The sequence below is a fragment of the Alligator mississippiensis genome, chromosome 8, assembly GCF_030867095.1.
Source record: "Alligator mississippiensis isolate rAllMis1 chromosome 8, rAllMis1, whole genome shotgun sequence".
Classification (NCBI taxonomy): Eukaryota; Metazoa; Chordata; order Crocodylia; family Alligatoridae; genus Alligator; species Alligator mississippiensis.
This window is the reverse complement of record NC_081831.1, coordinates 64,793,824-64,814,709: the sequence shown is the minus strand read 5'-3', so window position 1 is coordinate 64,814,709 and position 20,886 is coordinate 64,793,824. Positions and strand designations below refer to the sequence as shown.

The 20,886-nt window shown below is 43.9% G+C and overlaps 1 protein-coding gene across 1 annotated transcript; it reads left to right on the top strand.

The window, feature by feature from the left end:
* The first annotated feature begins 7,196 nt into the window (after positions 1-7,196).
* Positions 7,197-20,669, top strand: LOC102560147 (ras-like protein family member 11A-like). Its single transcript, XM_006263657.4, has 4 exons — positions 7,197-7,556; positions 8,968-9,024; positions 12,637-12,719; positions 18,698-20,669. Exons 1-4 carry the CDS (start codon positions 7,412-7,414, stop codon positions 19,163-19,165), a joined length of 753 nt encoding a protein of 250 aa, XP_006263719.1. The 5' UTR covers positions 7,197-7,411; the 3' UTR covers positions 19,166-20,669.
* The last annotated feature ends 217 nt before the right edge of the window (positions 20,670-20,886 follow it).

Below are 20,886 nucleotides of genomic sequence, written 5' to 3'. Positions count from 1 at the left end.
CCGCGGCAGCCCCGCCCCTCGCCCCGCCCCCTCCGCTCGCATTGGCCGCGGCCCCGCGAGTGACAGCGCGGCGTTCGCAGCCCGGGCTGAAGACCGCGGGCTCCGGGCTCGGCCTGGGGGAGGGGCCGCAGCGTGTGTGCGGGCGTGTCGGTCCGCGTGCCGGCCCCGGGACACGAGCGTGAAGAACAGCAACAGCGTCCAACGTGCGCGATGCTTTCAGAGTAAAAGTGTCCAACGTGCACGATAACTTCTGAGGCAGCTCATTCATGCAGCAAATGCAACACCCAAAAGAGGATCAGCCAATTTGGGGGTTTTAAAAAAATGTATTTAGTTAAAAAGTGTCCAACGTGCACGATAACTTCTGAGGAAGCTCATTCACGCAGCAAATGCAACACCCAAAAGAGGATCAACCAATTTTGGGGGGCTTTTTTAATTATTAAAATATATAGATATGTATGTATACACACACACCTCCTCTATCACAACCTTAAACTGCACAAAGAAATCTGCACACCCATACCCCTGCACCAAATTTTGGGCTTATAGCCAGCACTTTCTCATCACGGTTTACCCCAAAACGGGGGTCAGACTCGATGATCTATTTAAGCCCCTCCGAAACCCTAGCATCTATGAAAATAAACAGATGTTTTGACTGTGATGACCCAGTTCTCGTTCACTCACTGGCGAGCTACAGTGAGCAATAGAAAGTAAATAAGAAGATTTATTTGTATATTTATTTGCATATGTATTTGCATGTTTTTCAGTGTACGATAGTTTTTCAGCAAAGGCAATGATTTTGAGGTTTCAATACAATAATTACATATTTAAGACCTCACAATAGGTGGGTTTTTTGTAAAAATATATTTCTATAAGTATATATAGTTATATATATACAGCACCTAGTGTAAACTTTCCATCACACACCTTAAACCACATAAAGAAACAGGGCACCCGTTACAATAAACGCACCCACTCCCCTGCCCCCCCGCACACCCACCTGCTGCCCTTTCCCTAACCCTATCACAGGCCCTTAGTCCTAGCCTCCATTTGGGGTTTACATTTGCAGTTCATTCACTGTCCTACTTGCTGTCGCTGTCACTTCCACTGCTGCTGATCCTGTTGCTGTCTTCCTCGCTGTCTCCGGGTCCAGTTTTGTCGTTGTCCCCTAAGACCTGGCAATGCTGCTGGGAGGTGTGCAGCACTCTGGGACTCCTGCGCAGAGAGGGCTCTACGAGGAGGGGAATATTTGCCCTCCTTCCTTTTGCTTTGGGGTGTCCCAGTGTCCCCAAGCAGTGACTGAGCAGAGGAGGTGGCCCCTGGGCACAGCTGCGGGCAGCGGCAGGCAGCTTTGGCCTGGGCTTTCCAGGGAGGCACAAAGGCCTGAAATGTGCCTTCCTTTTTTAGGAACCCCCTTTTTTCCCCCCTCGTGATGCTGGGGGAGACGAGGTACTTGCCACTGGCACTCGGCAGGCAGTCGAGGCCATGAGGAAGCCTGGCAGTGCCTGAGCACCAAGCCAGCCTGTCTCCATCCACAGACTGGCAGGCAAGCGGAAATGAGGCAAGAAAGCAAGAGGAAGCTCCCTGGTTTGTCCTGACAGCTTTTTACACAGTGCATCAAATGCACACATTTATTTTTTTTTAAGGCCTACGAATCCCAACCGGCAGCACGGTGTCTGGATCAAGTGCACTGTGTCAAACCTCCCCAGTTTTTGAGAAATGGCACTATAAGCTGGGCACTGTTGGGAGGTGCTGACTGACACCACCAAGGGCTGCAGTCCTTGGGTTTATTTTGTGGAAGAGGGAGCTCATGAGCAGACTCCCCCTGCCATCGCCCCAACTGTCAGGCCTCACCTTTGCCCTCATGGGAACACCTCTGGGACAAGGAGGTAGCTTGGTGTCCAGTGCTGTTTTACAAAGCCGACCTGTTTTCAGTTCTCTGTGGGCTGCTTGCCTGCAGAGATGTGCCCTTGTATACACAGCACTTCCCGTGTCATCTGCAGCTTGATCCCGTGGGACAGCCTCTAAAGGCCTTGAATGTGAAAACTAATAAATGCACCGGACAAAAAGAATGCAGAGTGCTCCTTTAATGGTCCCCACTGGCAGTGAAGCAGCTAAATTAGAAACTAAAAATCTGGAGATAGCGGGCTGGAGCAAAACCTTTCATTGTGGCATATATTATAGCCCTGAGAAAAACATTTATTATGGCTCTTCCAGCAGTATCTGGCCACCTGAGAAAGGATCAGAATCCCTTTTTCCAGACAGAAGCCTGGAGTCATAGGGAAAGTCCATCCCTCAGAGAGCTGCTTTGACGTAACCGGTTGGCCACGCTCTCTATTTTTTGGTATAAAACAGCAGTGTTAAGCATATGGCCTCCAAGCCAGATATAGCCTGCAGACCTATTTCAATCAGTTCATGGGGAGGAGGAGGAAGTAGGGCCCAAATTCCCAGTGTTGCAGTGTTGGCAGTAGGAGTGGGGTATGGTGAGCAAGGGCTACGTGTTCACTGCTTTCCTGATGCCAGGTCCAGATCTCATTGCAGTCTGGATATGGCCCACAAGGAGCCACATGGTCCAAATCTGGGGCCACAGGTGAGTTTGACACTCCTGCTATAAAATAATTGCTCTCTTCACTAGGCTTCTGCCCACAGCAAGGGGGGGAGGATAGCAAGACAATGGCAGGTTTGTTTCTCAGACAAACTGTGAGCAATATTGTTCTCTTGTAACATTTTCTTATCTATTCCAAGACTATTTTTGGTTCCCTTTCCCAACCCTGATCATGTTTAGCTACAATGAGAGATGGCAAAAATGCCACTTTTGTTTAGTGCAACAGCTCTGTATAGCGTGAGAACTAGCCTTGAGGTCACAGGTCGGCCGGAGACAAAGAACAAAGAAAGTTAAACAAGGCTGCGAAGAGTAAGCTTCTGTTGTTGTTGTTTTAAATGTATTTGGTGTTAGGGGAGATGTACACAAACTGCCAGCCACAGCTCTGATCAGGGCACCAGCTATAGACCGTAACAAGAAGCTTCTCTCCCTCTCAATATACCAGGCAAGAGATTTTGTGATAATAATAGTGATCATTATAAATGAATTTCCTGGTGAGAAACAGTCTGTCACTGTAATGTAAGACCAGGAGTCTGGTGATCAAAGGCCTTCTTCTTGCCCTGACACTGACTGGCCGTATGCTAAGCAGGTCACTTCACCTTTCTGTTCATCCGTCTCTTCCTTTATAAAGTGCTTGAGGATTAGTTCATCCAAGCTTGAAAAGCACTTTGACACACACAGGGAGAAGACACTGTAGACATGCCAAATGCCTCTATTTTTAGGGTGCTATATGGAAATATATTACTAGAAAAACCTTTAAAGCCAGAATCTAAAGTAACACGGACTAATATATGAAACTGCCTTAAAGCTGGTGCAGAAACAAATCATGCAGTCTCTTCTCATTAGGCACACACAAGGACTGAGACAACACTGTGGGTGAAACTGCTAGAATTTTCCCAAAAAGATTTTCAGCTTTACAAACTTAATTTTGCAAAAACTTTCCCCTTAATTGAAGCTACTGGGATTTTTTTCACACAAATTTGAATTAAGAACATGTTTTTGTTGCTAAATATAAGCCTATTGTACGCAAACAATAATGATCCCTTTTAAAAACAATTCTCACTCCACATGCCAAGAGTTATACAAACCAAAATAGTGTGAATCCCTTTGCATGCTCTCACTCAGTGAAAGGCTATTTTGACAGTCTATGAAGTCCAATAGAGATAAGCTTAGAAAGTTTCTGGCTTTTACACTTAAAAAGAACTCTTTGAGAAAGTGTAAGCCTAAAATCTGAGCTCAGTGTTTTGGGTTTTTTTAAAGAAAAAAATGAGAAAGACTACTGAACTTTTAAAACCTACAGAGAATAAAGGTGTGGGGATTTTAAAAAATGTTGTAATGTCAACAAACTAGGCAAGATGTTGTACAGGGTCTGATCTTTTATCGATTACAAACACAAGATTGTAAGTGCACTGCGTGTCAGATATTTGTGCTAGTGCAGAGGAAACAAAATGTGATTAGAAGAGATGACAGAAATTTCTCAGTAGAGCTCCAAAATCCAGCCTGAGTAAAATGGAGTATCAGTCAAAGAAAGGAACTCCTGGCCAGATTCTGGGCTATTACGCAACTGTATAAAGATAGCAAAGCCACATTTATTTTTATGTGCATAATTTTGTCTTGATGTCTTTGCTTTCTATTTTTAAATGTCTTTCCTCTGGAGACTTATATAAGTGAGAGAACAGGACAAGTGAAATAAGGGAAAAAGGAACATTTTAGTCATATCCACTGGCATTTCCATTCCAAGACCTGTTGCATTTGTGCTGCTATATATTGGTATCAATCGTCCTTTCTTCCTTTAATTAGATGCATATTCATCTCTTTCAACACTTTTGCTTGTGTACAGTATTCCTTGTGATATTCTTATATATTTGGCTGTTTCCCTGCTCTTGATGCTCTTTTGGAAGTTTGAGTCATATTGAGTCAAACACTTAAAAAACAAGATTTTGGGATTCTTGTAGTTAACTAGCAAAGCTAGTTATTGTTTCATTTTTATTTAGGTCATCCAAGTTTTAAAAATGAACATATTTCTATTGTTTAATTTTTATTATGAAATAGAAATATTTTTATATTATTCATTGGCATATGCTTTCAATAGCTACTGAAAACAAAAGTCCCCACATATTCCAATTCAAAGCAGGTACATGAGAAGCGTGTTGCTAGTTAGTCATCAGAGTTGTTTGACTCAATATGACTTTTAAAACAGACTTATTAGTTGATCAAAGTATTCAGACCATTTTCCCTTAGTACAGCAGTTCTCAACCTTTTTAGACTTGAGGCACCCCTTACTCGACTTGAGGTGCCCTTCAGAAAATGCCCGCTCTTAGTTTTCACTGTTTTATTCACTAGAGAAAAATAATAGATAAATTATTTCATTGCAAAGAACACAGAAGAACCACAGCAGGTCAGAATGCTTTTATGGTCATAAGCTGATGGAGAATAGGTTTAGGTTAGAGATCAGAAGGCAATATTTTACAGTTAGGGTGGCCAAAATCTGGAACCAACTTCCCAGGGAAGTGGTCCTCGCCCCTACCTTGGGCAAATTCAAGAGGAGGTTGGATGATCACCTGTCTGGGGTCTTGTGAACCCAGCATTCATTCCTGCCTGTGGCAGGGGGTCAGGCTAGATGATCTGTTCAGGTCCCTCCTGACCCTAGCTACTATGAAACTATGACACTATGGATTTCTGCTTTATTTGAAATCTCTGGGTTCATCTTGAGAATCATGTTTGCACACCTTAACAGTACTAACATTACATGGCATCCCAGGGCACCCTTAGAGGATCTTAAGGCCCTCCAAGGTGCTGTGGCACCATGGTGGAGAATCACTGCCCTAGGGAGTGTGGTGAAATCCAAACTATAGCACACATCATGGAGGAGTGTGCTATTTATCATTTTAATGGTCTCATTAAAGACTGGCACCAGGCTACTGATGATGCTTTGCAATGGATATCAAATCAAATATTGTCACTCAAGCCTTATCTCTTAGAACCATTGTTTATGGGTTGTCTATAGATTGTTTATAGCTCATTTTGTCATTTGGTTGCTGTATTCCATACGAATAAGTGACTGCCCTTGTGCCTTTGGCCTGAGTATCACTACACTTCCTGCTTAGACTAATTAGACCAACTGTGTTGGAAAATTTCCTGTGAAATTAGAGGTTTGTGAGGATCTGAAAGCAAATTCACATTCAGAGATCTGGAGCGGGTGAGGGTTTAGTCAATGGCAGATTAAGAAACAATAATACATGGTGTTGGCATAGCAATTCAGTGCAAATATTATTTAGAAAGTCACTAAGAGCATAAAAACTGAGGTTCAGCTAAGCTAAGTGCCAGGCCCACGCATCTCTTCATTCCTGTCCTTACTTTATAGGACTGCTGTGAACCACAGCTGGATCTTCAAGAATTCTGTACCCAGCAGGCCCCTGGCATGCTGAGTGCTTTTGAAAACCTGACTGTGTATTGCAGCATCTCAATGGAAAGGGAGCCCTTTGGAAATCTGTTACACACTGCACTAAGAAAAGCACTGGCATCCAAGTCTGAGGCCTGATTTTTCACTCTGCTCCAAAGTCACACCCCTGAGTCTACTCTAGGTAGAATTCATATAGAGGCTGTGATTAAAGGAAGCTGCAAGCTGGGGAATGCTCCTGGCCTAGGAGGCCTTTTTGGCAGATAGATTTGGCATAGTAGGTTTTAGCCGCCTCTTCTCTTACAGGGACAGGAGATGCTTTTGGCTGTTGTAGGCTGACACTGGCTATTTCTTGGCTCCATCACCATCCAAACAGACCTTTGTAGCCAGAGAGCAAGTTTGGGCTGCCCCAAGCTGCACTGGGCTTCTTTGGCGCATTGCTTCCTTCCTCATCCGCCAGGCTGGGCTCAGCACCAGCATACAGGTCTGCTTAGGCCCATTTTGATTCTAAGGTTGATAGTGCATTGCCACCACTAAATTCACTTTAAACTCTTCATTAAAATAGGTGGGCCACAGCATAATAGTGGCTTATATTCCGATGGGACAAAGTTCTCATTGCAACGTTCCAGTGTGGACTAGAGCCTGTTAAAAAAGTATCTTTATCAGCAAAATGAGGCTGTCCTTAGACGATAAGAATGAAAAAGCATTCCTATTATTTTTTAGATCAAGTAATTTCTAAAGAGCTAAAGCTGCTCCTCTTGGAAAACTTGCAAGATACCAACCCTAGGTATTTACACTTCAAGTGCTTCTTGCCATGCAAAAAAAGAGTCCATCCACTTTAAAGGATCCAGGTTCACAATCTGAATCTTGCAGTCTGCGAGAGCAACAGAGAACGCTGGATCCAATTGAAAATCCAGAGGGTGTTTCGACAGACAAGGTAGAATTATCCTGAATGGAAATTGCCCAAACACCACTGACAGTATCTTGCTGGAAGCGAGCACCATGAAGATTGAAAACATAGAAGGATGTCTTCTCAGCAAAGAGCTACAGTCCAGCATGTAAAAGAGGCAGTGAAGGAAGATAAAGCAGGGGAGGGCGTGTGGTTCATGTGAGGCGCACACTTTCTACCCCATCTAGTGGAATGTCATGTTTTGACTTCTGATTGGCTGAGGAATGTAGGAGTCAGTTTTCACTGGGGTTGATCAAAAAGTTTCCCTCTGCTTTGCAAAGTTGCTGTCTGAGCAGCCGTTGGAAAGAGGAGGCCAGCTGCTCGGATATCCTTCTGCAAAGCTACTTAAATGAAATGAGAGGACTTCTTTTTCCAAGAATTGACTGCCAAAAGAAGGAAAGAAGCTATTTTCCCTCTCTTCTCCCCCAACTCCCACTAGACTTGATCAGCTCTTGTTTCTGGCATGCGTCTCATCTCTCAGAATACTATGTCACAGTATTCTGCTAACTTCATTTTGCTTCCCATACCAGAGTATCCTGTTTTGGACAGTGTGCCCAACAAAATCATCAAGCTTGTTGTACTGGGTGGCAGCAACGTTGGCAAGACAGGTAAGTCCACAAAGTAATCCTGCTTTCTGCTGTATTTGCAATACCCCTGCATTTATATTTTATGGTCAGATGAATCCAACGCTGTATATACTTCACACATAATAGCTGATAAGCTTTTAATTGCAGTTTGAAAAATGTTCTTTTTGCTAGCAGGTCAGATGATCAGAGAAAGATCAAAGGTGAGGTGGTGCGCTGCCTCTAGTGGACAAGGTGCTGAGCTAGGTGTCAGGACACTGCTCGCAGTTCTCAGCTCTGCAAATGATCTACTGTGTGACCTTGTACAAGTCACTTCACTGCTCAGTGCCGCAGCTTCCCTTTCAGATAGACAGAAGTAATACCATTTCTCCTCCTGTTGTAAAGCGCTTTGAGGTCTATGGAGAAATTGTACTCTAAAAAGACTTGACATTTTCCACATTGCTTTCCATAGGGAGAGTGGGAAACTAAGTGAGAGAAACTTGAGTTGTAATTTCGGAGCATGGGTTTTGTGATTTCTCAACAAAGCCACATGTTGTAAAGCCAGGCTTTGTTTTACTGTATGAATACCTACTAGCCCTCAGTAAAGTCTGTAGTTGATTTGGATTTGAAGAAACCACTTTTGTATAGAAATAGGAATCAACTCATCAAAGATAGTGCCATAGCCAAGTTAACCAGCATATCAATAGTGACGGAAATGACTGTTATAAATGAAGTCTGAGACAATGCTATCTGCAGCATCAGACTTCTCATTTACAGGCCAGTAGATTAATTTCACCAACTAATTTGTGATCTGTGGGGATGAAAGGCAATATGGAAATGTAAGTTACTATTAGGATAAAAGAGATTGTACTTCTTAAAAGGGAGATCAAAAGAGAGAAAAATGTTTCTCCCGGCTTTCGAACCCAAGGCTGCATGAAGCTCTCACAAATTAAGATGAGTGAAAAGTCCTAATCTACTGCACAATGATCACTTTGTGCACACCATATGCAATGTGTTCAGTGGATGACATTAATAGACGCATAGATTTTTAAGGCCAGAAGGAATCCTTAGATCAGTCTGGCCTCTAATATAGCACAATCTAGATCTTAACATTTGGTATTGTAAGTAGTCAGAGTATTGTAAGACTTTGCTCTCCTTTAATTTCTTATCTTCAATCCAAGTGGCGAATTGAGATAGCCTTATAGTCTTACTCTATCACTCACCCCTTGACACCCAAGAGACAGCTTGTGGTGCAAGGTGCTGTCATGCATTGGAGCCTGGTCCAAATCATTTTCTAGGTGGGCAAAGACAGGTCTATTCAGGGTAGTATTTAAGCAACATTGACAAAAGTTAAGCCTGATCCTGTAGCAGGTCTGCCAGGAAGGCATTATATGCATTTTGCAAAGATCGATCTCAATTATAGATTAAAGACCCATCTTTTTACCTTGTTTTGCAGCCCTGGTGGTGCGCTTTCTCACTAAAAGATTTATTGGAGACTACGAGCCCAATACTGGTGAGTCTGCTTCCTCTTGCAGCATTACAGATGGATTCCATTTCAAACTACTGTATTTTGCAACCGCTGCATATTACAGAAAAACCAAACACTGTCAGATGTCCACGAGGCACATATTTTCAGTTAATTGCCTCCGGCTATGAAAACAATAAATCAAAGTCTCATTATTTATGATCCTTTTAGCCTACATTTTTTCCCACCCTGATGGAAAAGGATCAGAGAAAAAAGATTCACAGGGGGACACACCTTTATTGAAAAGCAGAATTTAAAGAATGCTTTATAAATTGACTGAACAATGGAGGCTGGATGCTACCCTGCTTATACACCCCACTGAAGTCAGTGGAATCACACAGGGTGTGTAAGCAAGCCTATTGGTTTATATTGTGGGCTGAGTATGTCAGTGCTGGGCTGGGAGGGTGAGGTGAGGAATGGCTAAATTAGAGGCCTGTGCCCATATGCTAGTACAGTAGCAGTGCAAGCTGTCCTGGGTCTGCTAGCTAGGTTGTTCAAGCATAACCTGCAGGAAACATCTCAGACCTATTGAACCCTGTAAGGGCCGGAGACCTGTGTAATACAAAATCCACTAGCACTGCTCACACACAGGCCAGTCAGTATTGGGTAAGTTACTGGGTGAGGCTGGATTCAAACTAAAGGCTTTGTAAATGTTTTGTTTTGGAGATGCATCTTGAGTTCAGATGGATGAGTCAGACATAAGGATGGCGAAACCAGAAGCTTTTGATCCCTCCAACTAGTGACTGCCCTTTTCCGCTGACCCCAAGGAGCCTTGATAGCTCAGTGGTTGAACTGCTACTTTATGTTTTCCTTCACTTTCTTACAAGACACTGTCAATCGATTTAGACCCCTGGGTTTTGCAAGATCTTTATCAGAGATATTGCTGAGAACTCCATGCTTTTCCCATTAAGTTACCAGCCAAACAGTCATCCTGCAATAGAAACAAGGATCTGAAGTGGGTGGTAATATATCTGTAACCATATGACTGTTGTCCTGCAGCTGGATATAAGGCAGAACACAGTCACCTTCTGGAAGCACCCTCCCCTTTTTTGTCTATGCATGATAGAGCAGAAATAATATGTTTAGCTTTGGGGAAGGCCTCTTCCGCTAAAGCACAATTCCACCTTAACATCTGCTCTGTTTCTGAAGTGCTCACAGAGAGGCTACTCGTCCAACACTGTTTCAAAAGGTAGAGTTTTAATGTTGGACCAGATGCACTGAACTTTGCCTTGGCAAATTTCCTCACATCATGGACATTTCTGTGAGCTCAGCTTTTTTTTTCCACTGGAACAAAACCACCTGTTTCTGTGAACCAAATGTTAAGAGATTATTCTTACAGGGGCAATATATTGCTGGCCCTAATTATTCTCCTTGTTAGTGGTCTGAACTGAGGCCAAGAACTGAATGAGCCGTGAAGACTTATGAATGAGCCATGGTGACTTATAAAGAGAGGCTGTGGGAACTGGGCTTATTTAGTTTGGAGAAGAGAAGACTGTGATGAGATTTAATAGTAGCCTTCAACTACCTGAAGGGGGGGGTCTGAAAGAGGATGGAGCTGGAGACTGTTCTCAGTGGTGGCAGAGGACAGAACAAGGAGCAACTGTCTCTAGTTGCAGCAAGGGAAGTTTAGGGTAGATATTAGGAAGAGGGTAGTAAAACACTGGAACAGGTTACCCAGAGAGGCTGCAGATTCTCCATCCTTGGAGGCTTTTAAGACCGGGTTAGACAAAGCCTTGGCTGGGATGATCTACTTAGGAATGAATGGTCCTGGTTTGAGCAGGGGGTTGGACTAGATGACTTCTTGAGGTTCCTTCCAACCCTCATTTTCTATGATTCTATGTTTCTAAGACTGAACTCACTCCTTTCCTGGCAAGGGGATACCTCCAGGTCTGGGATGAAACAAACCACTAAGGCACTTGTATTGGGTCAGTGCAAAGTGTTCCAGACTGATCAATGTGGTGGCTGCAGTCCTCGATGTACCTAGTGCTATGTTCTAAAAACAGGGGTAGCCAACCTGCAGCAGGAGTACCAGGGGTAGCCTCTATGTGTGGCATGAAGCATACCAGTGAGGGAACAGGCAGCACAATGGTGGATAGGGCAGAGAGAAGAAAGCAGAGTAGCAAATCAGGCAGAAAGCACAAGGCAGAGAGTAGAAAGAGCAACAGATTCGGTATGGGAAAGGGGTCAGATTGGCAACTGGGGAATGTGCAGGGCTAGTATATGGCACACATGCCAAAAGGTTTGGTCCACACTGTTCTAAAGATCAACAAAGAGGCTTCAATCTCCAAAGCTGTCATCCTGATAGCCATGAATGTGTCACACAGCCAGAACCTAAGTCTTTTTTGGACCTGCACTTCAAACCCTAAATCAGCAGCATAACTAGGGATGGAGGAGCAGTCTACCAGCACCAGGTGCTCACTTAGAAGGGGCACAAACATTATCCCCAACCCCGTGGGGTCTGCAACCCAGTAGCAAGAGATGCCCCACAGCATTGCTCTTGCAGCAGCAGCAACCAGTGCACTGACACCCTGGTGCTGCTGCTCTAAGAGCAAGAGCTGGGGAGAGCAGAGCAAGCAGTGGCAGCCGCAGAGCAGCTGGGGACTGTTTTGGAGTTCCCACATGGGGAAGACCCCCTCCCTCCTCACAGTCAGACCTGCGCACTCCCAACTGCCAGAACCATGCCCTGCTCCCTGCCGTCCCACAGGGTTTGCCCAGGGTGCAGCCCTGCTTCTTACACCTCTGCTCCAAATATTAATAGTCTTGATAAGAGCTTTGCCAAGCTGGCAAACTTGTATCCAGGTGTTGCCCCCAGAGCCAAAGTGGCTTAGATAAAATGGAAGAACATGGACCCGTAGTCACTCCTGCTTGGGGGGCCTTCAAGCCAAACTCTGACTGCTCAAGTTCTGCAGATCCCAACACCAAAACCTCAGCTCTGACACCTTAAAATCTAGTCATGTGCTCCATTTCCAGTACTCTGTGTATCCGACATACTTTCTCTTTCACTTCCAGGGGAAATGCACGGAAAACTAACATATCTTCCTTGATACTTTGGATGGCAATTAAAAATACAACCTAGCACCACTGCAAAAAGGTGACACTCTATTGGACTGTTGACCAGTTTAAAGTGGGCACAAATATTTCACTCCGGGGTTTCTCTCTTGTTCCAAAAGGAATAATAGACCTGGGGAAAGAGGCATCTACCAGACCATCGCAGGCACAGAGCAGGCCATAATGTGAGTTGCCCGAGAAACTGTAGGCCAGTGTTTGCTGCCATTAGGAATAGATTCTGGATTTGAAATAATTCTATAGCTTTTTTAACATCTCACATGAAATAGTCTGGCCTGATTGTTCCATCCATAAAATAGTTCACAAAGAAAAAAAAACTAATACAGCCCAGGGTGATGAATGTCCAGTTAAGGAACAGTTACAATACGACGTTACTGTGATAACAATTCACACAACACAGGAGGAAACTTATCTCTCTTTCAAGGTGTAGCAAGAGCCTAAATCCCATTGATGTCTTTAGAAGCTGAAATAGTAGATGTTGATTGGACTGACTCTTTATATGTGCTGTCTCTCATCATCTTATTTTTCTACCAGGAGCCTTGTATTCAAGAAAATTCACCATAGACGGAGAGCAGATCTCCTTACAGGTGCAGGATACCCCTTTTGTCTCACTGGAGGTAAAAACTCTGCTTGATGTATCTGTACTTTAGAACAGGGTTGAATGACCCATGAGGACCGTGAGTGGTTAAGTTGCACCCTCTGGGCTCCTGCCAAGCCACTGCTTCCCACACTGCTCCAGCTGCAACACAGACAGAGTATCTGGGTTCCCCATCCTTCCTCTGGCTGCTGATTCCTGTCTCTGCTCCAAGGAGCAGGGCAGCACAGCGCTCTGCATGGGGGTGCAGGGTGGGAACATGTCCACACAGTGCAGCGATGCGGGGAAGGTGCCAGCCTGGGCACAGGGTGCAGCACAGAGTAGGAGGAGCGTCCTTGTGGTGCACAACCCAGTGGCCTGAGCCTTGGCTGGTAGCTCGTGTAGCAGGTGTCCCCCACAACTGATGTGGCCCTCTGGGCTTAGAAGTTGGACAGCCCAGCTTTAGAACACAGTTAATGTCTGTATTCAACATTGCCAACATTTGTGTCTCTTCAATGTGTAACTCTCACCATGAGAAGAGATATGTCTGAGCCAGAAACTCAGCTCTAAGTGTGACCTTTCCCACTGAGATGACCTCTGTCTTACCAAAAATCACCCCTTAAGGGAGCCAGAACAAGTGTATAATAAATGGTTTTGTGCAGCCCAAGGTTGAATAGGAGCAAAATTGCTGGCTTGATCTATTTGCTTGAACTATTTGCTGCCCAGGCGCTCCTGTCTCTGAATGAGCAGAAAGTTCTCAACAGCCCAGTGCCTGACCCGGATGCTCAGGTCAGACCCTTCTTGTCCTCCAAGGAGAATCTCTTTTCCGTAGGCAGCCCTCTATTTTCTGAGGGAAAAGTCTTTATAGCAACTATACTAAGTGCTAGTGGGGGTGCTTCTAATGTTAGTATTTATCGGTCTTTTTCTACTCAGGCACTTGGAGTGTACAAGCCCCTTCACGTGCACTTCCCCACAAGATTTCAGGAAATAACAGATATAATTTGTGGCTATAATCATGTCCCTACAAGTGAATTTCTAAGCAGATCCAAAAGAGGTGGGTTCTGTTCTGGGGGATCTGATCTGGAGGCAGAACAGGATGATAACATTTGCACAGAACGTGCTAATTCAGTGAGATTTTTTTTCCTTGAATGATACATATCTCATGAGATTTTGGGTCAAAATTACGTGTCTTTTCATCATTGTCAGACAAAAGCCACAACTTTGGTTTGGCCTCAAACCAACTCAAAACCCAGGTTTAAATGAACACAGATCTGGCCCCCCAGAAAAGCTCATTCTCTGCCTGAGTCTGTATCAAGTCAAGCGCCTAAAGATCCTGGTGGATTTGCACATGCCCACCTGAAATTTCTAGACCTGGAAATGGAAACCTCATGCACCCTGGGTTCGCATTTTCGTTTTCTTTGATTGCTAAAAGTTGGTTTAAATGAAAAGCCAAAAGTCCTAATCATATTCATTGTTCTCTAATGCCTTGTAGCACGTGAGGGGGGGGTGTCTGCCAGTCATTCTACATAATACATTATTTACCCTGCCAAAAAGCAGGCAAAAGTGGAACCAGCCATGTCTTACATTTCATGAAACCTTCCAAAACATGCTAGAGGCTTTGTCAGGTTTTGAGGGGGAGCAAAATCATCAAATGGTTAAACCAGCATTTTCCCCAGAGAAATATTATTTTAAAACAGTGTATTTTTCTAATGAGGCGGAAGCTTGCACTATGAAACAGTATTTGGTTTTGAAAGGACTTCTTGCTCTACTCCTAGAGCTCCTAAGTGAGCAGAACAAGAATAAAAATGCATGCACCTTACATTTCTGCCAGAGATAAACAGAGCCTGAACTTGCAGAGTTTTGAGTTCAGTTGAACCCATGATTTTCTAGTGGGCATGAACGAGCTATCCTATCCAAGCCAGACGGTACTTGTCACAAAAAGTTAATGGAGTTAAACTGCTTTCACTGGTATTTAAGCTTAGGTAGTGTCTGCTTCTTTCCCAGACCAGAGGAAGGGCATTTTTTGCCCAAAGACGTGTCTAACATCTCTACCAACTGCACAGTTGGTTTACTAAAAAAATATTATAAAACAAATGTAGCTTCTCATATTTTCAAAGAATGTAATTCATGACTATGTAGGAGTCCGTCAAATGTCTTCTGCCCCACTTAACCTCAAAATAGGTAGATTTAACTGGTAGAATTTGTGTTACCTGGGTGTGGAGGTGAGTCTATTGACCCTATTGACAGGAATTAGGTAATTTCACCAGGAAAGCATGATAAGCACCTTGTAAAGAGAATCCCTCTGTCATTCCCTCCCCACAACAGAGGAATGAGGAACATTTACTTCTCCCTTTCTCCTCAGATGTAAGATACATTTTCAGATTTCCATATTTTAACCAGATCCAGATCCTGGAAGCATGTCTGGACTCTCCAAAGTCCAACTGTGATCCAACCCTGTTTTTAATATCATTAGGGGGAGCTTCACATCCTTTGTCCCAGTTAAAGGCCTGCCGTTTCAACAGTTCCCACAGAAGCTGCTTATCTTGAATCTCTTGTTTGCATCAACTGATGTCTATGAAGTGATTTTAAGGGTTTGTTGCTGAACTGAGCCATCAAAAGCATGAGAACGTGTTTGACTAGGCCGTGTTTATGTGTTTTCTGATTAGATCCTTAAGCAGCAGTGAGCTGCTTGCACTTCGTGAGCCGGGTGCAGTGATTTCTGCATTTACTCAAGCTTCTAACCACACCGGAAATGTTAATGTTTAAAAAAACCAGAAGCAAATAGATAACTGGGCTTGTTCGATGATTAATTGGAGCCTGAACCACACATGGCTAGTAACAGTGCATGTTTCAAAACTCATTTTTTAGGAGACATTCTCATAAAACAAAAATACAGCTTGTTACTCTTTGATTTTCCTGAATAAAGCATTCCACTGAGGATTACCACATCCATCTCTCTGCTGTCTGGGCTCAGCTGTAGCAACTGAGAACTTCTGCTTGTTAAAGTTTTCTGCACGCATTTTTTTTTCTAAGGACGTTTTCAAATATTTGTTTATAGCAATTAGGTTATTTCCCACCCCCCAAAAATTTAATTTTATGGCGGATGGGGAGCAAGGGGACAAAAAAGGATGACAAATTAATACAGACAGGCCTCCCTCTCCCCACACCATGCCAGGCCAGTGTGCTGCTCTGAGGCATCAGGGGAGATAGCACTTCTTTTCATCTCAAGTGAAATGGCCAGAGTCAGGATCTGTTCATTCTAGGTGTGGTTTTCCTGTTCCCTAGAAACTGAATTTAGACCCAGAAACTCATTTCACATAAGTAGGGACCTGTTCTAATAACCTGAAAGTTGCATTCCATGGAAAGGTGGTCCATAAATACAGTAACCCCTAGTGCACAGGGAAGAAAGTACCAGGGTGCCACTGGAATGGTGATATTGTTCTGGGCAACCTGTGCTAGAGACATCCAAAAATAATTTGAGCTCCAGCGTGATGGCCGTGTGAGCTGGAAGGGGCTGAGGGCTAATACATTTTCTGCGTCAGCCTCCAAGCTCACAGGGTTCTAAACCCATAGGAAGGTTTTCACAGGCACAAAGGCCACTTAGGTACTGAACTCCCATTGACGCTGGGCCTTTAACTATTTATGGGTCTGGAAAAACTCTCCCTCTAAAGCATGGCTTTTTCTTCTCTTACTGCCCGAGGGATCAGCTGTGACATAATGCATTTTACCCATCAATTTTCACCCCAAGTGCCCAGAGTTGGGCTGCCTAAATCCATATTTAGGTGCCTAGATAAAATTAGGTGCACTGTTTTGGGGAAGTGCTGAGCACAAACAAATCCGACTGAAGTCAAGGGAAGCTGCAGGGAGGGTGAAGGGTCTTAACTTCGTTCAGCCAAGTCTGAACATTTCTGACAACGGTTTGCTCTTTCATTTGACAGTATCTGTAAGTACAAGTGTCAGTGTTTTTCCAGGTGTTTCATGCAGGAGGGAAAGAGAAAGAGAGCAACCACCTGAGTGACAGATAGGACAAGAGAGTGGTATGTCTATACCACTTCCCCAGCACACTTGCGAAAACCATTGAGAATCATGTCCAGCCCACCTGCTCCTGCTCCATGCATACCAAACATCCACAAATGAGGTAGCAAAGCTGTCCTGAGAGGGCTCTGGGCCACCCCTGCTCTCAAGCTTGTTGGAGACCGAGATCTCAAAAGCAGCAACAAACACTCTCAAGGCAGCTTCACTGCCTTGTCTCCACCTTTGAAAACTGCAGAGGGTGGATTGCACGTTTCTCTACAACACCCTCAGGAGCCCCATGGAAACAGCACAGGCATGCCCTTACTGGCAAGGAGGATCATTAGCGTTCTGCTTTATTTTGGAGTGACTTCTTTTTTTTTTCCCCTTCAGGAAAAGCCCATCCAGCCTGTTAGGCTGGGTCTGGCCTACAAGTCCTACTTCCTTCCAGCCAATTTGCTGGCTGAGTATCTTCAACACCATTTTGTACTGGGAAAATTATTCATATTGGCCCACAAACATTTGATGGGCTTTGGACCAGACTCAAAATGCCTGCCCTATGTCCAACTGCTGTTGTGTAAGGTTTCCAGAATAGAATTAGCCAGTAATAAAAAGATGTGGCTGTATACTGAGGGCAAGGCTCCAAGGGCTTTTAATTTCCTCTGGCTTCAGTAACACCTGAGTGTACCTAGCACCTTGTAGGGTCTGGCCCATAATGGAAGACATTACAAGGACTTGCATATTGGTTCCAAAGAGCCTGTAATACAGTGGTTCTCAGCCTCACTAGACTCAAGGCTCCCCTCCATTACTTTTATGAACTGAGTGGCACCCCCCATTTCAAAAGCTCATTTGTTATAGTGCTTACCTCCTTGCAGAGGGGCCAGGTTAGGTGTGGGGGAGGGCAGGGGAATGGCTAGACAAAGAGATCCTGGCCCGCCATTGTCTGCTTACCTCCTCATTTATCTCCTCACACTTTTTGTGGCACCCTTCAAAGGATCTTGCAGCACCCTGTGTGCCTTGGCACCCAGGTTAAGAATTTCTGCTGTAATATGAGCAGGAACATTTTATCAATCCAAGCATACCAGGCAATAATCCATGAGGCTGATCTCCCTATCTAATGGAGTCACAGCCCAAGGAGGGTATACAAAGCAATGGATTAATTCAAAAGATCTCATCTTGAGTAAGGACTTGATCTTGTCTCGCAACACACTGAATTCCTATGTATTGGTGATTGCTGTTTGTATCTGGTTAGGAGCAATGATGTAGCTGTGGGCACAACTGGACAGTGAAATATATGACACAAAAGGCAGGTAACAGGAATTAGGAGCTCTGTTACCTCTCAGAGAGAGTAAGCAGCAACAGGGCCCTGTTTATTTTCAGTTCAAGTAATCAGTCATGTGAAAAAGTAACCCATTCCAAAGTAAATTTGAGCCCAAATAGCACAAGAAACTTGCTGACAGCAAGATCTAGCAGACAGGGAAAGAACCTCCCCAGGGAATCTGTAAAATCCCCTTGTTAGAAACATTAAACACTGGACTGAAAAAAAACACTAGGAAAAGTCCTGTAGGGGACAATCCTTCATTTAGATAAGTGGGATTAGAATAGCTGACCTAACAGTTTTGGGAGGGGAGGCTCTGTTCTAACCTTTATGATTCCATTTATCAGCCCTGATAGCAGTGCAGGTGCTGAATACTGATTAGCACAAGAACAGCACAGAACAAAAAACATCTTTTAAAAAAAAAAATCAATGCTTTGACCATTTTTAACTGCTTAACATCTGCGCAGTCTCTGCCTTAGTATCTGTGCTGCTCCATTGTATTAATCAATCTATTGACACACCAGAGAAATTTGTTCTGTAGCTGATGCATCCAGAGATGCCTTTGTCCCTATATGAAGCAGCAGCCACAGAGTGAAGCGGAGCAATTGCCTGCTACCAGTGCTGGATAATCACATGTTTCTATCTCTTCCTCCAGTCTGTTTTCTAACCTCTCCTCTCTGTTTTGATGGCAGGATGACAATGACAACATCTGCTGCCAGGAGCAAATAAACCGCTCAATCTACTGGGCAGACGGCTTCGTGTTTGTATACTCCATCACGGACTACAACAGCTACCGGCTCATCCGGCCCTTGTACCAGCACATCCGCAAGATCCACCCCAATGCCAACATTCCCCTGCTTCTGATGGCAAACAAAGGGGACCTGTTGCGAGCTAGGCAGGTGTCCTCCAAAGAAGGCCTCCAGATGGCCAGCGAGCTGGGGGGCACTTACAGTGAGGTGTCTGCCCGGGAGAACTATGAGGGAGTGCAGGAGGCCTTCCAGCATCTTTGCCAGGAGCTCAGCAGGATGATTGGGAGCTGCAATGGGGAGAAACGAAGAGGGCTCCACCTCATCCGACCCAAGTCTCCAAACATGCAGGACTTAAAGAGACGTTTGAAGCAGGCTCTCACTTCCAAAGGGAAATCTGCCACCACCCTTTGACAGCACTGACAGTAGTTCAGTGAAGCCAACAAGAAAGCTAGTATTTTTATATTTCTGGGCCATAACTCCATAAGTTCATTGGGCTTTTAAAGGTCTTGATTACAATCCTTCATTCCTTCAATACTTATAGAATGAGCTTCAATGGGCAAAAGCTTAGAAATTTTGTTTAAAAAAATACTGTAAGGTCAGAAGCTATGTCCTTTAAAAAAAAGGACATGAGAAGCAAGGATTTTCTAGGATGATATATTTTATTGGAAGAACTGTGGAGCTGGGATACAGTTAGACAATTTTTCAAATGTCTTGCATGTCTTTGCCTCTTGCATAATTTCTGGACCATCGTGACTACAACATTACTCTTACACAATTTTTAAAAAGGGCTTTTTAAAAGTAGCCTAAAATTAAACAATTAATTCCTAATATTAAAAGAAGAGTTTGTGGGGGGAGGGGTTGTTTTGGGATGTAAATATTCCCAAACACAACCAGTGAGTTAAAGCAAAACACCAGGAGAATGAAATAGACTATATTCAGGAAGTGAAACTTACCTGACTACTTTCCTCTTCTGTGATACCCAAGTGAAATGGGATTCTTCTAAATGATAGCAAGAAAGGAAAAAAAAAGCCATGAAGAAGACAGAGAGGTAGGGTTGTAAAACAATCATAAAACTGGGCTGGGGATTCCAGGGCAGGCATAGTACCTGAAACTATTCTAATCTATGGGTTTTTTTAACTGAATAGATTTTATGTTGATGACATCCCTTAAAAAAAGAGAAACAAGCCCTTCCCGCATGTCACATTTCATTCATAAGATTACTTTTACAAATTAAAATAAATTACTGTGTTCAGTTTTTGTGGTTGGAAGAATTTATCACTATTTTCTTGGCCCCAAATTTGCCAATGATCTTTTAGATTTTTAGGTTGGTACAGACCATGGGGGTTTTTGCCTTCCTCTGTAGCAAAGGGCATGGCCCTCTATCCAGGATCCTTTGAGCATATATTGACAACATTTCATAGAAGCAGGACATTGGCTGCCACAGTTCCTCTGCTTTATTTGTGGCAGGTTATGGCGTTAGGCCTGTGCTGTGTCAGGGTTGATGATAGTCTTATGTAGAGTTTAGATTGTGGTTTTTATGGAATGGTTTGGATAAGGATGATACTGCCCCAGGTAGGGGCGTTGACTAAATGATCTCTGGAAGTCCTTTCCAGCCCCACTTCTCCATGATTCTATGATTGCTTCTGAAACACTGAATTCCTCCATCAAGCATTAACAGAAACTCAAACGCAGACAAATCTGCTCAAGAATATACTGTACTTAATACTTTCAGAGGCATCTGCATTACCAGTCTTTCAACGCGCACTTCACTGTCAGCATCTTACCATCTTGTTTCTTGGAGTGGACATCTTACAGTGTAGCTTTCATCACATGATTTTTAAAAAATAGGATTTAGTTTTCTTAGCATTGTTTGTAGAAAATCCAGTTACATGTAAATAAAGTTAATTCATCCTCAGCCTGCTTCCCAAGCAGCAGGAGCCAAGCCTGTTACGTGCCATTAGCCTGGATATGAGTGTGTGTATGTGTGTGTAAACAAGGTAAATCTGCAGAGCCACAGAGGAGCTGCTCTATTAGCCATGCACTCTATGCAGAGAAGGCCTACGAGTGAAGAGATGGATCAAACCACAGGAATCCAAAGCAAATACGAACTTCCAGAGAACTCCAGGATCTCT

Excerpts from the sequence above, each read along its gene's own strand:
- LOC102560147 (XM_006263657.4), top strand. The coding sequence starts at position 7,412 with ATGCGTCTCATCTCTCAGAATACTATGTCACAGTATTCTGCTAACTTC. Across the intron at positions 7,557-8,967 it reads CAGCAACGTTGGCAAGACAG|CCCTGGTGGTGCGCTTTCTC; the intron begins GTAAGTCCACAA and ends CTTGTTTTGCAG. Across the intron at positions 12,720-18,697 it reads CCCCTTTTGTCTCACTGGAG|GATGACAATGACAACATCTG; the intron begins GTAAAAACTCTG and ends TTTTGATGGCAG.